The sequence below is a fragment of the Kogia breviceps genome, chromosome 6, assembly GCF_026419965.1.
Source record: "Kogia breviceps isolate mKogBre1 chromosome 6, mKogBre1 haplotype 1, whole genome shotgun sequence".
Lineage (NCBI taxonomy): Eukaryota > Metazoa > Chordata > Mammalia > Artiodactyla > Physeteridae > Kogia > Kogia breviceps.
In genome coordinates, this window is record NC_081315.1 from 125,893,066 (window position 1) to 125,910,928 (window position 17,863).

The 17,863-nt window shown below is 40.5% G+C and overlaps 1 protein-coding gene and 1 long non-coding RNA gene across 12 annotated transcripts in view; one reads left to right on the top strand and one right to left on the bottom strand.

Moving 5' to 3' along the window:
- Window positions 1-3,378, top strand: part of LOC136794402 (uncharacterized) — a 70,329-nt gene extending 66,951 nt beyond the window's left edge. For 4 of the 7 annotated variants that reach the window (XR_010841141.1, XR_010841143.1, XR_010841145.1 and 1 more), the window contains one exon: window positions 457-2,307. This is a non-coding gene — a long non-coding RNA (uncharacterized lncRNA). Of the gene's footprint in view, window positions 1-456 lie in introns of all 7 variants that reach the window. The other 3 variants (XR_010841139.1, XR_010841142.1, XR_010841140.1) reach the window with 2 other exon arrangements.
- Window positions 1-17,863, bottom strand: part of PDE5A (phosphodiesterase 5A) — a 146,070-nt gene that overhangs the window by 6,262 nt on the left and 121,945 nt on the right. For all 5 annotated transcript variants that reach the window (XM_059066196.2, XM_067036581.1, XM_067036580.1 and 2 more), the window contains 6 exons: window positions 15,385-15,472; window positions 11,400-11,500; window positions 9,627-9,704; window positions 7,463-7,526; window positions 1,752-1,826; window positions 376-459 (listed from right to left, as the gene is read on the bottom strand). In XM_059066196.2, coding sequence (XP_058922179.1) covers window positions 376-459; window positions 1,752-1,826; window positions 7,463-7,526; window positions 9,627-9,704; window positions 11,400-11,500; window positions 15,385-15,472 — 490 coding nt within the window. The remainder of the gene's footprint in view (window positions 1-375; window positions 460-1,751; window positions 1,827-7,462; window positions 7,527-9,626; window positions 9,705-11,399; window positions 11,501-15,384; window positions 15,473-17,863) is intronic.

Below are 17,863 nucleotides of genomic sequence, written 5' to 3' on the forward strand. Positions count from 1 at the left end.
TAAAAAGAATATGCTCTTAAAAAGAACATAGAGTATGCACAGTATACCTCCTTGAGGGTAGCACTGGCACATGACTTTTCTTAGCATTCCCTACACGAATTTGCTGGAGCCCAGCACATGGTAGGCACTCACTAGGTAGTTATACATTAATAATTAAACATTTTTGAGAAACAGTAAATATAAAATGTGTTCCTTATTCAGTTCAAACAGCATGTTCATTAGCAAAAGAAATAATTCTGATAATTTTATTTCTAGTTTGTTGATTAAGATGTAAAAAATATACGCCTGTTAGTGTTAGTTGCTTCGATTTACTTTAGGTTTTAATTCATAACATGGTCAAAGTTTAGCAAGTCTAGTACTTTTCATAATAAATACCTCATACAGTTGCAAGCAGATGGCATCTATGAATCCAACTTGCATACTTGGGATTTTGTTTTTCTTCTCCCTGTTCATTAGGTCCTGAAAACAGAAACAGACACACACAGATCTGCATTTACTTAAGAACACAATGCAAGTTGGCTCTAAAAAGATGAATCACTGGGTTAGCTGAGGAAGGCTAGATACCTGCCTACCTGCCTTCTTACCACACTCAGGAAGGCCCTGGTCCTCTCTCCCGTGTTCGCCCCGGCTGTGACTTTCCCCACATGACCCCCAGAAGTGATCACTGACCTAGAATCAACTGCTGACCTACAGTCAAGCACTGACCTAGAGTCCACTGCTGACATGTGTTTGGAGAACACACATGCTTTCAAACCGTCAACTGATGCGGAATCAAACACTCAGCTTTGTGGAAAAAGCCACTGAGGCCACAGTTGATTACAGTTCAATTCACACAGAGAGCTTTTTGAGTGAAGCTTATGCAGATGTCCCTGCTGCTTATTCCCAGGAGCTCATGACAGGTGCAGCGGACAAGCCAGCACCTCCATGGGGAGCAAAGAGTCGGTCTCAGCGCTTGTCTAAAATGAAGCAAATTCTCCATTAGCTGCGGCCCTCACTCTGCTGCCCACCATTTTCTGAGAAGATTCTGAGCTTCTGAACAAGCCCACCTACTACATAAGAGGAGACTGAATAACTGCAAAAGACTAGTGAGACATAGGATGTACCCAGTGGAGGATAAAAAGCTACACAGGTGGAGGAGGGGCATCTCGTAACCGTGTCCCATTTAATGTGGCCTCAATAAATGTTCATTTGAACCGGAAAAAAAAGATTCTATGCTTCATTTCCAGGAAAAACTTCTCCAGTGGTTTAAGAAGAATCTTCTTGTATTCGAGATTCCCTACACGATACAAAAAGGCAGTATGTATCAAAAAAATCTTTAAAATCTGTGTGCCCTACAGCACAGCAATTCTGGAATTTATCCTAACAAGGTAATGAAAAATGGCCCACAGATGTTTAGCAACAAAGATGTTTATCAAAGTGCTGTTTGTAATAGTGAACTCTGCAAACATTGTACCAAAAAGTAAATTATGGTTACATCTATTTCATGTAACCATTATATATGATATATAAGAGAGCATCTGTTAGAATGAAAAGTGGCTTATGACATTTAAATGGAAAAAGTAAATTACAAAATATAGGTACAATATGATGACTTGTTATTTGCTTGTTTTCTGTAGCAAACGTATAATCTTCTAATAAAAGTTTTTAAAAATAATGAGCAATTCTGTTCCTAAGATCTCACAGAAGCATAAAAAGAGTCTACAATAAAAAATGTATATGAGTAATTCCTACCAGCAAGGTCTCATACTTACAGCAGGTTCTATATTGAGTTCTTTTCTCTCTCTGTCTCCTTGGTCAAAAAATTCAGTGGCAACAAGTTCTGCTATCTGAAATCAATAACAGACTAAGTTTGGGTAAATAAAAGCATATTACTCTGTAATACAGACACTTTAAATGAAGATAATAAAATCTATCAAAGCTGTAGCTTTCAACCACATCAGTAAAATTAGAATAAAGCAGTAACAACTAATAGAAATTTTACTTGTTTTAATGTGTACCTAATCACAAAGGCTAGAGTTTGTAGTCTTCTATAATGACACAGAAAAAAGCAACATTATTTCAACTTCAGCAATTAGTGGGAAAAAAGTACCGTGTGCCCATCTGTATGCATAATCAATGATATATTTATTAAGCATCTGTTGTATGAGGTGCTGTGTAAAACACAGTATCAAATAAGTCCATATACTGAGACTGATTGATATGCCTTTTAGGTTTCTTTTAATCTACCAGTTCCTCCTCTTCTCTTTTTAAAAATATTCCTTATAATTTTGGTTGTTGTTGAATAAACTGGGTTGTTTATCCTGCAGTATTCCACTGTCTGGATTTTGTTGATTGTGTTCGCATGATGAAATTTAATGTTTCTCTATACCCTCCTGTATTTCCATACACCAGTAATGAGATCTAGACACTTGATCAGGTTGAGACTTGAATTTTTTTTTTTTTTTGCCACGACTATTTCACAGGCAGTGCCCTGTACTTCTCTCAAGGGCTGTATAATGCCTGTTTGCCTCTCTTTGTGAGATTAACAACCCTTCATGATCTTTGTCTAGATTCACTAATTAAGAGGCTGCAAAAAGGTAATATGCAAAGCAATCATTCCTTTTTCCTTTATAGCTGAAATAAAATAAAGTTCCCCATATCAATTATTTAGTTACCCTAAAGCAGCAGTCCCCAACCTTTTTGGCACCAGGGACCAGTTTCGTGGAAGACAATTTTTCCACGGACCAGGGTCGGTGGGGATGGTTTTGGGATGATTCAACTGCATTACATTTATTGTGCACTTTATTTCTGTTATTACATTGTAATATATAATGAAGTAATTATACAACTCACCAGAATGCAGAATCAGTGGGAGCCCTGAGCTTGTTTTCACTTGCCACTCACTGATAGGGTTCTGATATGAGTCTGCAAGCAACTGATTGATGATGGTCTCTGTGCAGTCAAACCTCTCTGCTAGTGATGATCTGTATTTGCAGCCAGCATCACCTCAGCTCCACCTCGGGTCGTCAGGCAGTAGATTCTCATAAGGAGCGCGCAACCTAGATCCCTCGCATGCGCAGAGCATAGTAGGGTTCACGCTCCTATGAGAATCTAATGCCGCTGCTGATCGGACAGGAGGCAGAGCTCAGGCGGTAACGGGAGTGATGGGGAGCGGCTGTAAATACAGATGAAGCTTCGCTTGCTCACCCGCCGCTCACCTCCTGCTGTGAGTGAGGCCCGGTTCCTAACAGGCCACGGACCAGTACCAGTCCTTGGCCCGAGGGTTGGGGACCCCTGCCCTCAAGTACAATTTGTATAAGTAAAGCATGAGAAATACTTGATTTTCTCTACTTTAGTTACTATTAAAAAAAAAAATAACTTGGTTCTCGAGCATCCACCAAAGATGGCTATGGAAGGTTTTGTTTTATTATTTTGATTATTATTTTGAACTCTTGGATTTAAACATCATAATATATTTCAATCCTCACTGACACTCAGACATTGTTCCATTTTGGCCAGTTGAGAGCATATTAAGTTGGCTTTGTTCTTTTGACATGGCTTCATCAGTCTTTGATAGCTTCCTTGCTTTCTGCTGTAACAAGATGTTCTAGGTTCATCTTATGTTCTAGGCTCATTGCTTTGGAACTGCAATCAGCCATTTCATTGTGGAGCCCTAATTCCTTTAAACTGAGGTATTTGGAAACCTCAATCTGGGCACTAGGTTCATTCATTACTACCAGGGTGATCATTATTTTTAAGCCCTTTTAATGGATGGAGCTAAGATACAACATAAGTTTATACGGTATTTCCTATTCAAATTCAGGACTACAGGATTTCTGCAAAAACCTTATCCACCTTAGATCTTTATCTTTTCACTCATACTGAAAATCCTACTTCTCAACAATACCAATATAATTTTTCATTTGCTTTTATCCCACATCACCCACAATGGTGACTGAATATCTATACAAAATTACCACTAATATGATTAAAAACAGTTTTAAAGGTTTCTTTTTTGGGGAATTCTTTTTGTTCTCAGTGTACATCTCACCAGAGTTATACGGTCAAATTACTGTTTTAATGTCACTTGGAATAAAACAGTCCCTCTCAGTGTGGTTCTGCAACCAAAATCATTTTGTTTCATTTTACTTTCAAGGTTAAGTGATTTTTTAAAAATTCAATTTATTTTATAAGAGCAGTTTACATGGTTCCTAAATTAAATCTACAAAACAAGTACATGCAAGCAACTCTAGCTTATATCTCTGTTCCCTCTATCTTATTCCCTCCTTCCCCTGAGGGAAATAATTAACATTTTTGTGATTAATCCTTCTATTTTTTAAAAATATAAGCAAATATGTACATATATTATTTCATCCCCTTCTCAGATAAATGGTAGGATACCATACCCATTTTTCTCTGCCTTGCTTTTTTTTTTAAACTTATATCTTTGTAATCACTCCCTAGTAGTATATAGAGAATTCTCATTTCTTTTTGCTGTTGCAAAGGATTCATCATGTAAATGTACTACAATTTATTCAATCAGTAACCTATTAATGAACATCTGGGTTATTTCCAGTGTTTGCTATTACAAATAGCACTAAAATGAATAGGCTGTAAATGTCTTTTTATATTCTTGCCAGCACATTTTTGGGATAACATTCTTAGGAGTAATGGTAATGAATTTGTGTATTCATATACTTCCAAAGGGTTATAGTATTTTGCATTCCTTTTTTTCCCACAGCTTCCCCAACAGAGTATATTGTGAAACCTTTGTGTGTTTGCCAATCGGACAATTGAGAAATGGTGTCTCAGTGTTTTTAAATGAAGTAGAATTTACATACTGTGAATTGAATAGACCATGGGTATACAGTTCAGTATATTAATAAATGCATGTAACTAGGTAACACACACCCCATCCAAGAAACAGAATATTTCTGTCACCCAGAAGGTGCCCTCAGGCCATTTCACAGTGAATCCCTGCACCTTCTTCCCTCCCTCCCCACCCAACCGCTATCCTATCGATTAGTTTTGCTTCTTCCAGAACACCACATAAATGACATAAGAGTATTCTTTTGTATCTGGCTTCTTTTGCTCAGTTTAGCTTTGATGAGACTAATCCATGTAGTTGCCTGTATCAGTTTCACTTTCTTTTCACTGTTGAGCAGTACTCCACTGTGTGAAGGAGTAGTGTATTACAATACATTTATCCACGCTCCTGTTGAGAGACTTTTGGATTGTTTCTAGTTTCTGCCCATTTGTGGTTTTTTTGTTTTGTTTCTTTTCTTTTTTTTTTTTTGCGGTACGCGGGCCTCTCACTGTTGTGGCCTCTCCCATTGCAGAACACAGGCTCCAGACGCGCAGGCTCAGCGGCCATGGCTCACGGGCCCAGCCGCTTCGCGGCATGTGGATGTGGGATCTTCCCGGACCGGGGCACAAACCCGTGTCCCCTGCATCGGCAGGTGGACTCTCAACCACTGCGCCACCAGGGAAGCCCTGTTTCATTTTTTTAAGGCCACTCAGCCGCGTGGCATGCAGGATCTTAGTTCCCTGACCAGGGATCGAACCCCTGCCCCCTGCAGTGGAAGCACGGAATCTTAACCACTGGACTGCCAGGGAAGTTCCATGTGTCAGTGTAGTTTTAACTTGCATCTTTCCTTATGATTGAGGTTCTGAGAACCTTTCCAAATGAATAAGAGCCATTCACATTTCTTTTTCTGTCAACTTTTTGTTCAAATCTTTGGCCCATTTTCCGGTAGGGCTGTTGGCCTTTTTCTTCTCTATTTTTAAGAAGTTCTTTTTTTTTTGGTGGTGGTACGTGGGCCTCTCACTGTCGTGGCCTCTCCCGTTGCAGAGCACAGGCTCCGGACGCACAGGCTCAGCAGCCATGGCTCACGGGCCTAGCTGCTCCACGACATGTGGGATCTTCCCGGACTGGGGCACGAACCTGTGTCCCCTTCATCGGCAGGCGGACTCTCAACCACTGCGCCACCAGGGAAGCCCAAGAAGTTCTTTAATATTAGGGATATTAACTATCAGATAAAAGTTGCAAATATTTTTACCTGTTTTTCATTGTCTTTCTTTGCTTATAGTGTCTTTGCCTTGCAAAAAAATTTTCTTAATTTTTAAATTTTCTTGTAATCAACTATGTCAATCTTTTCCTTTATTGATTCTGCATGTTGAGCCATGGTTAGGAAACTTTTCTCACTCCTTGTTCATAAAAGAATCCACAAACATTTTTATTTAGTACTTGCATGGCTTAATTCTCTACACTGAACTCTGTGCCCCATTTGGAAGTATGCACAATAGATCCAATTTCGTCTTTTGCCATCTGGCTATGGAAGATGGGAAAATCATCCTAACATTATTTAGTAAAGTCTATTCCTCCCCCCCAGTTATTTGAAATGCTATCTTTATTATATATTAAACGTTCTATGCAATTCTTAATGTTCTATTATGTTCCACTGGTCTGACACCAATACCAAACTGTTTTAATTATAGAGGCTTTATAGTATTGCTTTTTATGTCTGGACCCCAACTTCACTGTTGTACTTTTTCAGGGTTTCATTCAGAAAAAAGAAAGAGTAAATGAAAAGACAAATTCTTCCCTCTTCCATTCTCTTTTCTATTTGGAAATGGGTGTATAGTCTTATTTATTATGGAGCAGGAAGGTCTATAAAGACATTTCTTGAGTGCTTGTGGCATGTCAGCTTTGGCACATTGGAGAGTGCATTCCTGATACTGTTTTCTCAGCATTTGTTTCATGAGATGAGCCTGTCATCACTGGGCTCCATGACTATGCAGCCCAGAGCTGTGACCAACAGCAGTGGTCAGTAATCTCAGGTAGTACACTTAGGATTCAAGATGTGATCTCAAAAATCAAAACCACAACATACACATCATTGCATATATACCCACCCCTTCTTTTAGCTTAGGGCCTTTATCGCCTCTGCAAAATGTTACAGCAGTTACTTATTTAGAGAGAGGATGTATTTCTAGCCTCCTAGCCACAGGCCCTGATCAGATCCTTCCTGACATCTTACATCAACACGTCCTATACTTCTAAGCACCAGAAGTGTTTAAGTTCTACTTGTTAACACCTATTTAGAGTTGAGGTATAGCCTAATACGCTAACTGTAAGAAAATTAAGTTTGCTTCTTCTAAACTTTAATATTATTAAAGGGATGTGTTTAAAAAAGAAATCCCCAACTAAGCCAGCAGTAGTATTGGAATCAAGCTTTATCAACAGCTGGGTTTTGCTGTGTTAATATAGATGCTTTCTTTCTTAATATATCTTACAAATATTATTAAGTGCTAACGAGTCCTCTAAAAAAGAAAACCTGTTTATGTCCAATTATCTGCTTTTAATACTACTTAAAATTTAGATTAAAATTTCCCCAAATACTTCCAAAAGTACATTTAAGAGCAAAGATTTTTCTTATTTTGACTTTTTAATTATTACTTTTATCGTCACTAAGCAACATACCCGTTGTTGGATAGGCCAGGGTTTTGTAATTGCAGAAAGATCACAAGCTGTCATCAGCATCGCTCTGTTAAGGGAACAAGAAGCCCAATACTCCTGTTTACTTTTATGTGAATATAAACCGTAGTAAATAGTTACTAATAAAAAAGTTAAATCAAAACCCTCTAAACTACGAGGATGGCAGTTTATAGACTAAAGAGGCAGAAATAGAATTCACACAGAAGCAGGGCTGATACAGTGATATCACAGTGTCATTGTTTTGGTTACCCAGTGAACTACTGGAATTTGCCTTCACACTGCCTCATTTATCTCCAGATTAGCAGCAGGAGAGTCATTATTAACCTTTGAGCAAAAACTTGCCTGCTCTTATTATTTTTTTTACTTTGGTCTTCCAATCTCAGTGACCGTATGATGAAAACACATTGATTACTAATAATTAACCATTAAAGGGTAACTTCAGCTGTCCTACTGATAAGAGTTCCGTGACAGCAAGAACTACGGTGGGTCATCCTAATTCACTCAACACATGTAGTGACTCCTATGTGAAAAGCCTTTGAATTATTGAACAGTATCTGCTGGAGAAAAGAGGGAAATGAAAGGATGATGCCGTGTATTGCTTTGCTTGTTAGAGAAGTTGACACCATGCTGGTGTCTGGAGTCCGTGACAAGGCGCTCTGGAGCTCAATACTACATAAGACTGCTGTATGCAAGTACCTCTGTCTTTAGCGCCGTGTTTTCCCACGTCAGGTCCAAATACCTGCCATCTAATCCTTTTAATTTGTTTGAAGACATAGGCAATAAGGCCATCACTGTCATACAGAAGCACTCAAGGTCAAGGACTGTATCACTTGTCCCTCTAGGGAAACCCAACCTAAAAGTACATTCTCCCTATAACCATATTAGGCCACAAAGAAAATGGTTTTCTGCCTCTAATTCTCTCTCTTATACCAACTCTCTCGCAAGTAATGAGTGCACCAGAGAAACCTTTAATCATGAAGGATTTCAATAACACTTGCCAATACAAACTGCCTCCCCCAAAGGAGACTATGCACCTGTGTGAGCTTAACTACAGTCTGGACTGTGAAGACCGGAAGAGGCAACGCAAGCGCTAGATGTCTTGAGTGCTTGTCTGCCGAGAGGTCGGAAGCTAGGAGAGTGGAGCAGTGAAAACTGTGGCACAGACTTGGAATTGTGGTCGGATTCCACTTTTGTCAATGAGAAAAACTGTTCACGAATCACAGTAGCGTGTCTGTACTTTTCTAAGGCGCTGTTCTAAAAACACGTTGAGACTCTTAGGTGAAGCGTGACTATACAGAACAGGCAGCTGGGCATTTGTATGTTTCCTTATAATTTGCATCTTTGTTTGCATGTGAAGTAATACCAATCTATTTAAGGAAATGTTGGTTATAAAATTGTAATAGAGCACTATCCTTAGTATTACTACCTCTATCTTTTCTTTATTATTGACACTTAGCTCTTTTTTATTGATCCAGTTCTTGTCATGACAAAGGCAGTGATAGTAATAGCAAAGGATGGGAGGGAGGGACAGAGGAACAGGTGAGGAAAAACAGAAACCCTTAAGTTCTGACTGCGCTACTCTGCTATCACGTAAGAGAAGTAAACACTTCACAGCCATGTTCTCGCTCCTACATTCTTTTTTTTTTTTTTTTTTTTTTTTTTTGTGGTACTCGGGCCTCTCGCTGTTGTGGCCTCTCCCGTTGCGAAGCACAGGCTCCGGACGCGCAGGCTCAGCGGCCATGGCTCACGGGCCCAGCCGCTCCGCGGCACGTGGGATCCTCCCGGACCGGGGCACGAACCCGTGTCCCCGGAATCGGCAGGTGGACTCGCAACCACTGCGCCACCAGGGAAGCCCTCGCTCCTACATTCCTTAGGATGCTATTTTCAGGTCTTCAATTCTAAAGAATTGTATGAACAAGGGAACTCTATAGCCTGGTACTGATATTCTACCACATTGTAAAGGTCCTTCTAGGACAAAAGTGATTCATTCCCTTGAATTTGCAAATGCATTTCTTTTCAAGTGAATATTCATTTTTGTACAACACTCAAGAATTCTGACAGCCTCTAAGATCATCACATTGTAACAAATAATGCAATAAAATTAATTAGGTAGCAAAACTTCAGCTTTAAGGATAGTAATCCTACTTACAAAAACAATTCCTTTTGATGAGGATCTTCCAAGTTGAATTGATTTTTTCTTATAAGTTCAAAAAATTCTCCTCTCCTCCTTTAAAACAAAGAAAAATATTTCATAGTTATGATGAGCCCCCCAAGCTCTTATCCCTTTGGTCTAGAAAGACTCATGGAGTAAAATTTGGGGGGAAAAAAAATCTCTAATGGTTTTTTCTCATCTTAGAATCCAATATAAAAATCATCATTTAAAAATCTTAAATACCTTACCTTCTTCTCTTCTACCATATTCTTTGGTTGAAACATTAAATCTCACCTCATTTTTAACTATGAATCACAAAGAATGGAAATTTCAATTCTTGAACATGATTTTAAGAAAATGAACCAATATGAGTTAAAAGTTTGATGCCAAGAATGATGTAAGAAATTTTATGTATGGCATAATAAGATGTATATGCTTTCAGTTTAATCTCATATACCTCATTCACATATATTATGGTATAGGGTAAAAAATGTTCATAACAATCACTCTGTCACCATGAAGTTGTGAAGTCCTTCTGAAGCACAGAATGACCCAGTAAAGTATAAACTAATATTCATTCACTGTATAGTGAATACCTCTATGTGCTCAACATTGTGAGGCATCTTGGGAAATTATTAGACATGAGTTCCTTTCACAGTGTTTAAAATCTAGTCGAAGACACAAACGTAAGAGAAACTTACACAACAAAGCTGCCCGTCTATGACTAAGCACCAGAAATGAAAAGAGGTTTCAAAAGGGTTCAGAGGGGAGACCCATGCGGCCTGGAAAGGTCGGGAGGTCTTTGTGGTTACAGGTATTTTTCAAATTCTTGGTAATTTGATAATCTTTATTCTGCAAATCATTCTGAATACACTGAAATTTACTATATTTTCTTTTACCCTAATTAACTTTAAAGTGCTCCAAAATCCAAGGAAACAGACTCTTTTAGATGTAGTTACTTTCAGATGCACAGCAGTGGATATCTGGTATGTGGTTCTGTGTGTCTCTTCTGTTTGTTTTCACTTCTCGAAAGAGTGGCTAAAACCATAATGCACATCCTTGTACAGAGGCGGAGAGGCCCGTGTTCCTGGGAAATCCCTTGAGTGTGACTGCCGGGCGCCCCTCACTCCCAAACGTGCAGCAAAGACCTCAGTCTCTGTGTGGGAAACGAATGCTTGCCCAAAGGCAGCAACGTCTTTCCTTGCTTTTAGAAAAGGCAGTTTAACGATGCAAACATACCTACATCCCTAATACACTCTAATGCATACTTTAATTTTTGAAACATTAACTTCATTAAAGTTCTGCATTAATATCCTCCTGTTGCCAAAATCCAATAAAAAGAAACAAAATTTACTTGTCTGGCACTCAGTTCCTTTTCCAGCCCACGTAAACTTGGATGACGGTATAAAGGACTTGTGAAATGGTCAGAAGTTGGGGGAGAGAAGGAAAGGAGGAAAAGCAAATGGCCTATATAATCTTTAGCTTGGCCAACCTAGCTTGGAATGACCTTGAGATGGTTATTGGCTTTGCGCATTATTTCAGAGACAAACATCAGAAATAACTCTGTATTCTGTAATTTCTATAGCATTAAGTAAGCGGAAGGAGTCGAATTTTCTGGCTTCCTTTGAGAAACTGCTCCATAGTTTGACAGACAGCTTTGCCAGGACATTTGTCCTTATAATCGAAAAATACCCCAGTGTGGATTTTTAAAGTTTGAAACAATGCAAACACATCCAAGACCTATTGATCAGCATATCTCTTAAAACTTACTTAATGTACAGTGCTAGGTCTGTAGCTAAAATAGCTTGCTTGATTATTTTCAGCGTGGTCTTATATTCTTCAATGGAGAGGCCACTGAGAATCTGATTGCCCTTCATAAAAAAAAGAAAACCATCATTAGCATTCCACCTGGAGAAGCTGCTGATAAGAACAAAATCTGAAAAAATAGTCACATCTCTTAAACACATGCCTAGTATTCTGAACTCAGGAAGATAGAGGACACCTGCTTACATAAAGTAAATACCATGAAATAATGTTTCCCCTCTATGCACCCACCCCCATCACCTTGTCATACAAGAAAAAACAGCTTCATGATGGTTGATGGGCCAAAGTATGCATGTTTCTCCAACTCTTCTACTCCTTAGGCTTTAGTCCAGGCCCCAAATCTAATAATTATATACCTTTTTCCTTTGGGCAGGCTAACTGCTATGATCTTAGAACAAGTAAAACTTTGAAAAATCAAAAACTGTATTAATAGATGTGAAGAACAAGGTGAGGAAATTGTAAACAATTGATTTAAAAAAAAATCATTTCTCTATGGCTTCTGTAATAAATCCAATAACATTTCTGGTGCAGATTTATAAAATTTTAACTTCATATTGAGAACAGGGTGTATTCCTCAGGAACATGCCAATACAGATGGGTAGATGGTGTGAGCAGTGATGGGCTTACTGGTGGCATAAAGAAAGCAAGGGTTGAAACATCTATAAGGAATATTTCAAAGGTGGCTAATCCATGTGCAAGTTATCTGAAGTTTTTGCTGTGTAACCATTTTTTATTTCTTGCCTGTAATTTAAAGCACAGTGACTCTCTAATCTTGGACTAAGTAAAACATACCGTGGGTACCCAGAATATACTCAAAACAACATCTGTAAATTGAGTCAGACATGCTTCCTAAACCTCAAGGCTGAGAAAAAAAACCAGAAGCTTAGAAATAGGGTCTGGAGGTAAAGGATTTGTTCTGAAGAAAGGGAACTGCTGAGCCAGGTTCAAACATTGGTTAGAGGATAACTGATGCTGAAATTGTGGTATACGTCTAATTAATGAATCTGTGATTACACAAGAAACATTATTTTTAAATATTAAGCCACTGTTTTTTTTTTTTTTTTTTTTTTGCGGTACGCGGGCCTCTCACTGCTGTGGCCTCTCCAGTTGCAGAGCACAGGCTCCGGACGTGCAGGCGCAGCGGCCACGGCTCACGGGCCCAGCCGCTCCGCGGCACGTGGGATCCTCCCGGACCGGGGCACGAATCCGTGTCCCCTGCATCGGCAGGCGGACTCTCAACCACTGCGCCACCAGGGAAGCCCTAAGCCACTTTAGATTCTGGGCAGAACAAAACTATATTCTGATACTTTTATTTATTTTAAGACAAAACTATTTCAAGTGGAAAAGTAGAAATGTCTTTTGGTATTGTATTTTTATTTTCCCTTCCAAAAACAAAGGCTGTAAATTCTTGTGTATTGGTGCTTACAAAGACAGAATATAGATGGGCCTTATAATGTGAGGCCAGCCATATATACAACCAGATTCCTTTTATGTTAAGTAATAATATATTACATAAGTGTTATGTTATCTAATAACAGAGAGCTGTGATAGGCATACTGTAAAATATGGTTTTTTAAAAGGTTAGCATATTTTCTTTAAAACTAAATAGGATATTAAAATGAAGTTTGAGCTGAAGGGCAAAGACAGCAAATTCCAATGAAGGTACAGATGCTGCTGCTATAAATCGACACACACATTCCCAAGAAGTCTCAGTTCAGAAAGACCACACGCTAAAAATGACATGGATGTGGGGAGGAACAGTGTTGGGGCCGACCCTTCCAAGCCTATGTAACTTTATAACCAGAGCACAAACCAGATCAAGAAGTGGTAGCTCTGGAGGTAACTTGGACAGGCCAGGCTAGCAAGTCTGGAGGCTGCCTCTGAGAACATTAAAGCAGCACAGAAAGAGCTGAGTGGAAAATGGTGGTTTGTGGAGGCCCAGAGGCAGCACAGCGGGAGCTGGGTCATGGAGACAACGGGGCTGTACTAAGGGAGGTGCTGAAGGGCCCAGAGCAGCCCAAGGCGAGGGAGAGCGCCTCGGGGCTAAGCGCCCATTTTCAATATCCCTAAAACAACCGAAAGGGTTGCTCATGCAGGAGCCAAGCACAGGGCTTCTTCCGTCCCTGCTGAAGGTCAAAATTCAACTCCCATAATTCCGGCACCTTACCCAAGCGAACTTGTTCACGAAAACAGTCCAACCTGCACATTTTACTGACTTCACTCCCCTACCTCCCAATCGTACATCAACTAATTCACGTTAAACGGTCACACCTGTAGCAGTCTGTACTAGAGCATGTGCCGAATGTATAAGGAGGTGCCCAAACTGGCCACATAACTCTTATCCCTTCACCCGCACCCCCTTCACTCAAGTAAGAGAGAGCGGCCTGAGGTCGCTGCGTATGCCTGCTGGCGTTTGCTGGCCGGGGTGGGCTGCGGTACCCTGGTGTCCGATTCCTGTCTGGAAAATCTACAAGGCAAGACACAGGCTGGCTAGACGCGCTGACGGAGCAGTGAAGGAGAGGCTGCCACCCACCGCACAGGACGGCCGGCCTTCTCTGAGTTTCGGAGGCATGGGGTTGGTTTCGGTCCTGTCCTGTTCAAGAGGACCACAAAGGCGGCAAAAGAAGCTTAGCAGAAAGGAGCCGACAGCTAACAGTCAGAGTGCCCGCAGCTGAGGAAGGGGCCCTAAGGGGATAACCCGGCCGGAGATGGTCACTCACATTAAGGCGACGTCAGTGGAAAAGCCACACGGTTAAGGCGCTCGGCCGGGATCATGGAGCTACTCGTAAGGAAAGAACTTGCTTTACACACCCGCCAGGCACAAACGGGGCGACACGCATCACACTACCAGCCTGCTGAGAATGTTCTTACCCCTCCTGTTTCCTATCCTCCTAGTCTGGGGGAGTAGGAAGGGACATGGGGGTTTGGGGGTGAGGAAGGAGTCAGAAGAAACATAAGGGAGGGACGAAAGGAGCCAACCAGGGTGGGAAGAGAGAACCTGAAACGTTAAATCAAGCCCCCAATCTGGATTACTACATAGGGCTGCACATTTTGGTTTCTAAATTGAGAACTGTATGCTATATTTTAGGACCTGAAGTAGTAACTAGAGGGTAAAACTCATCAAAGAGTGACCACAGAAGTCATGGGCCGCCTGCGTTTTCTGGGGCTCAGGGAAGAACTAGTGCCACTGGGCAAATGTAAAGAGATGGAGGTAAAACTGCTTTAAAATTATATACCACGCGTTTGTGCGTGTTCAACGTAATCATCTACAACTTTCACTGTTTTCTTATTATAAAGGTAATACATACAATGGGTGATGTGAATAATGAACAACAAATCAAAATCAGAAAATTTAAAAAAGCATTAATAGTTTAACAAGACAAAGACAGCCGTTGCGAACATTTTGGCATATATCATTTGAAATTTATTTTCCTTAACATAAATATGACTAGAATAACATATTATATGCTTTCTTACACTGATGGATATTCATTTAGCCAAACTGTTGAACAGCTTTATTCCTTAACGAAAATGTTTATTAGCGGTCAAAAGTTTCCATAAAAAGAGGAAAAGGTATTGCCTTATGAAAGAAAACCTTTGAGAGTAGTATAAACCACTTCATTTGACAAAAACAAAAACAAAAACAGAACTGAGAGCCATAAAATACCAGTTTTGTTTGTTTCTAATTTGGAATAACCCAATGGAGGTGAGTAACCAGTTTTCCCTTTTCAGGCAACATTTAGGCAGTTTTGGTTTCTAGAGAAGGGAGGCTGTGAAGATCTCAAATGTTTTGGCTTTGCCTTTCTTACCCAAAAAAGAATAAAGCCTGCTCAAGAATTTATGTTGCTGGGAATAAATCCAAAACTTAAAAATAAAACTGAATTTATAAAGCTCTCTGTTAAAATTCTGTAACCATAAATGAGGTACTTACAGGACTATTAAGTATCATCAGGCACTGGTCAAAGTGATGGTGCTCCATGATTGAATGGCAGTAGAGCTGAGCAAGTGGGTGTTCACTTCTGGGTTTGTTGAAGAAAAGGAAAAAAGTTTAAAAAAATGATCAATTTCCCCAGTATATCAGTTATCAATTTCTTCTTCTTATTGGTTAACTGAAAAAGAGGCTACTTCACAAAAATTAACCCAGCTAACAATTTTCTCTCCTTTTGCTAAGACGAGTGAGGGAATCTCTGGGAAATACATATAAAGAGTCAAATTGTTTCCAAATACCAATGTTAACTGATGCTGGTTCAAAGTATGAACAATTTCATTGGTTTTAATATTTATTAAAGTAGTAGAAGGAATAAAGACAAAGGATTACTTTCTCTACACATAAAAAAAAATCTCTGAAATAGCTGTGCCAATAATATTTTTCCATTTCAAAAGTGCAGTTAATTTAAAATCTGAAATAAATTTCCATGCAAGCCTTTCTTCTGAGATAAGGCTGAAGGTCAGCATCCCTGTGTGTGCCTGTATATAAGAAAAGAGTCAACGGAGATGGAATTAGCTGAGGTGTGAGTGATGGGAGGCAAGGAAATGGGGGACAGTGGGTGCACATCCCCCTCTGGAGGAAGGAAGGAGACAGCTGAGTCAGAAAAAGTTCCCCACGTGGGATCCAGGTTATTTCAATGCAGGACATCCTGGCGGTGCTCTGAAATGAACTCGGGGAAAACAGTAAAGAGCGTTCGGCTGAGTGGAGTGAGGGGAGGAATATTATAGTCAATTCATTATATGTAACAGAGTCACAAATCAAGTTCTAAAGCATGACAAGCAGATTCCTCCACCTCCTATTTCTCATGACCCTTCACACGTGAACATAAAGCACCATTTCCACTCTTTGTTCTTTAAAAGAAAGACAAAAAGTTATAGTTCCTGAAAGTCTCTGTTTCTTGAATTAATAGGACAGGGGTTTATGAATTGTAAAGCACGATACAAGTGTTAGATGACAGAATTGGCTTGTTATTCCTCTGTAGTAGTACATGAATCATTATTTTACTTTGCATTTAATTTGTTGCAGATAGAGAACCTAGCCAAGACAAGAAATGTAACATAGGAAAAAATGAGTTGGAGTGAGAGAAGCTTAAGGGAAAACAAAAACAGTAAAACGAAAATAAAGGTTAAGAGAATGGGCGATCTCATCTACTCCTCGTGTTTCACCCACCACCGATATTGCTGACTTCCAAACTGCCATGTTTTGTTGTTGCTGTCACCTTTCCCAAGTGAACTCCTGCCTTGTCTTCTTTGTTCCTTCTGTATTTAGTGAGTTGGACCATGGGTCAGACACTGTGCTTATCACTGGACAGTGGGAAGGCCGTGGATGGACTAAAATGAGCAGATTCGTAAGAAAAGAGAAAGTGGCTGGAGCCAAGACTAGAGATGCACGGAGACGGCTGGGATTTCGTTAGGAGACCAGGGGGAAACTGTTCTAGTAACCCAGGTAAGAGACCGCCTGCATTAGAGTGGTAGAATCCCCCAGTAAAAAGAGCTGTTTAGGAGGTAGATTAGTTAGGGGTTGGCGATGAATCCTGATGCTGGGAGCTAGCGGGGATGCGGGAGATGGAGGGGGAAAGTACGGAGGCTAAGCTTCGGCTTCGTCATTTCGGACACAGGAAGAAAGGGAGAAGATGGTTAGAGATGGGGGATGAAGGAGGGCAAGATGGACTAGTTGAGGGTTGGAGCTATTGATTTTAAGGTGCCTGAGGTACAACCGAACGGGTGTAATGCTGTGAACCCGGGTCTGGGCTGGAGAGGGAGATGTAGGTCACACCACCACGCTTGGCGATCCAAGCCACAGGGGCAGGCGAGGGGCTCCGGGGAGACGGCCCGGGGTGAGAGAGGGCCTCTGGCATAATCAGAGTCGATGCTCTCCCTCCAAACCCTGCCCGTATTCTATAGCCTCTGTTTTGGCAACAGCACTTTCTCATCAACTCAGACTGGATAAGCTCAAGTCAAGTTCAGTACAGCTACCGCCCTCCTCATTCCCTTCACTTAGAAAAGGAAACGCTTCCAGAGTATCCGTTATTTTCGTCTATATGAGGAATCCAAGCACATCCCGTATTAGTTTAGTAGCAGTTTTATTCTGCTAGGTGTTTATAAGTCTATTACCCTGTTAGACTGCATTCCTTCTGAGTTAGTTATCATTAGGGAAAACGAATCTACCGATTACTATTTACTGAGAGCCTACACCATGTCCAGCACTGTGCTAAGTGGTTTATATTTCATTTTTACAACAGTCCTCTACAGGACGCTTCAGCTCACCACATCAGAATCTTCGGTCCTACCCCGTCCTGCAGCCACTGAGGTCGTGTCCAGCCTCACGCCTGCTTTAACAAACGGCACCAGGAGCCCGTCGGAAGGCGCCTGCCCTGGCCACCTGCCCTGGCCCGCTGAGAATACCTCTCACTTCTGCCCAC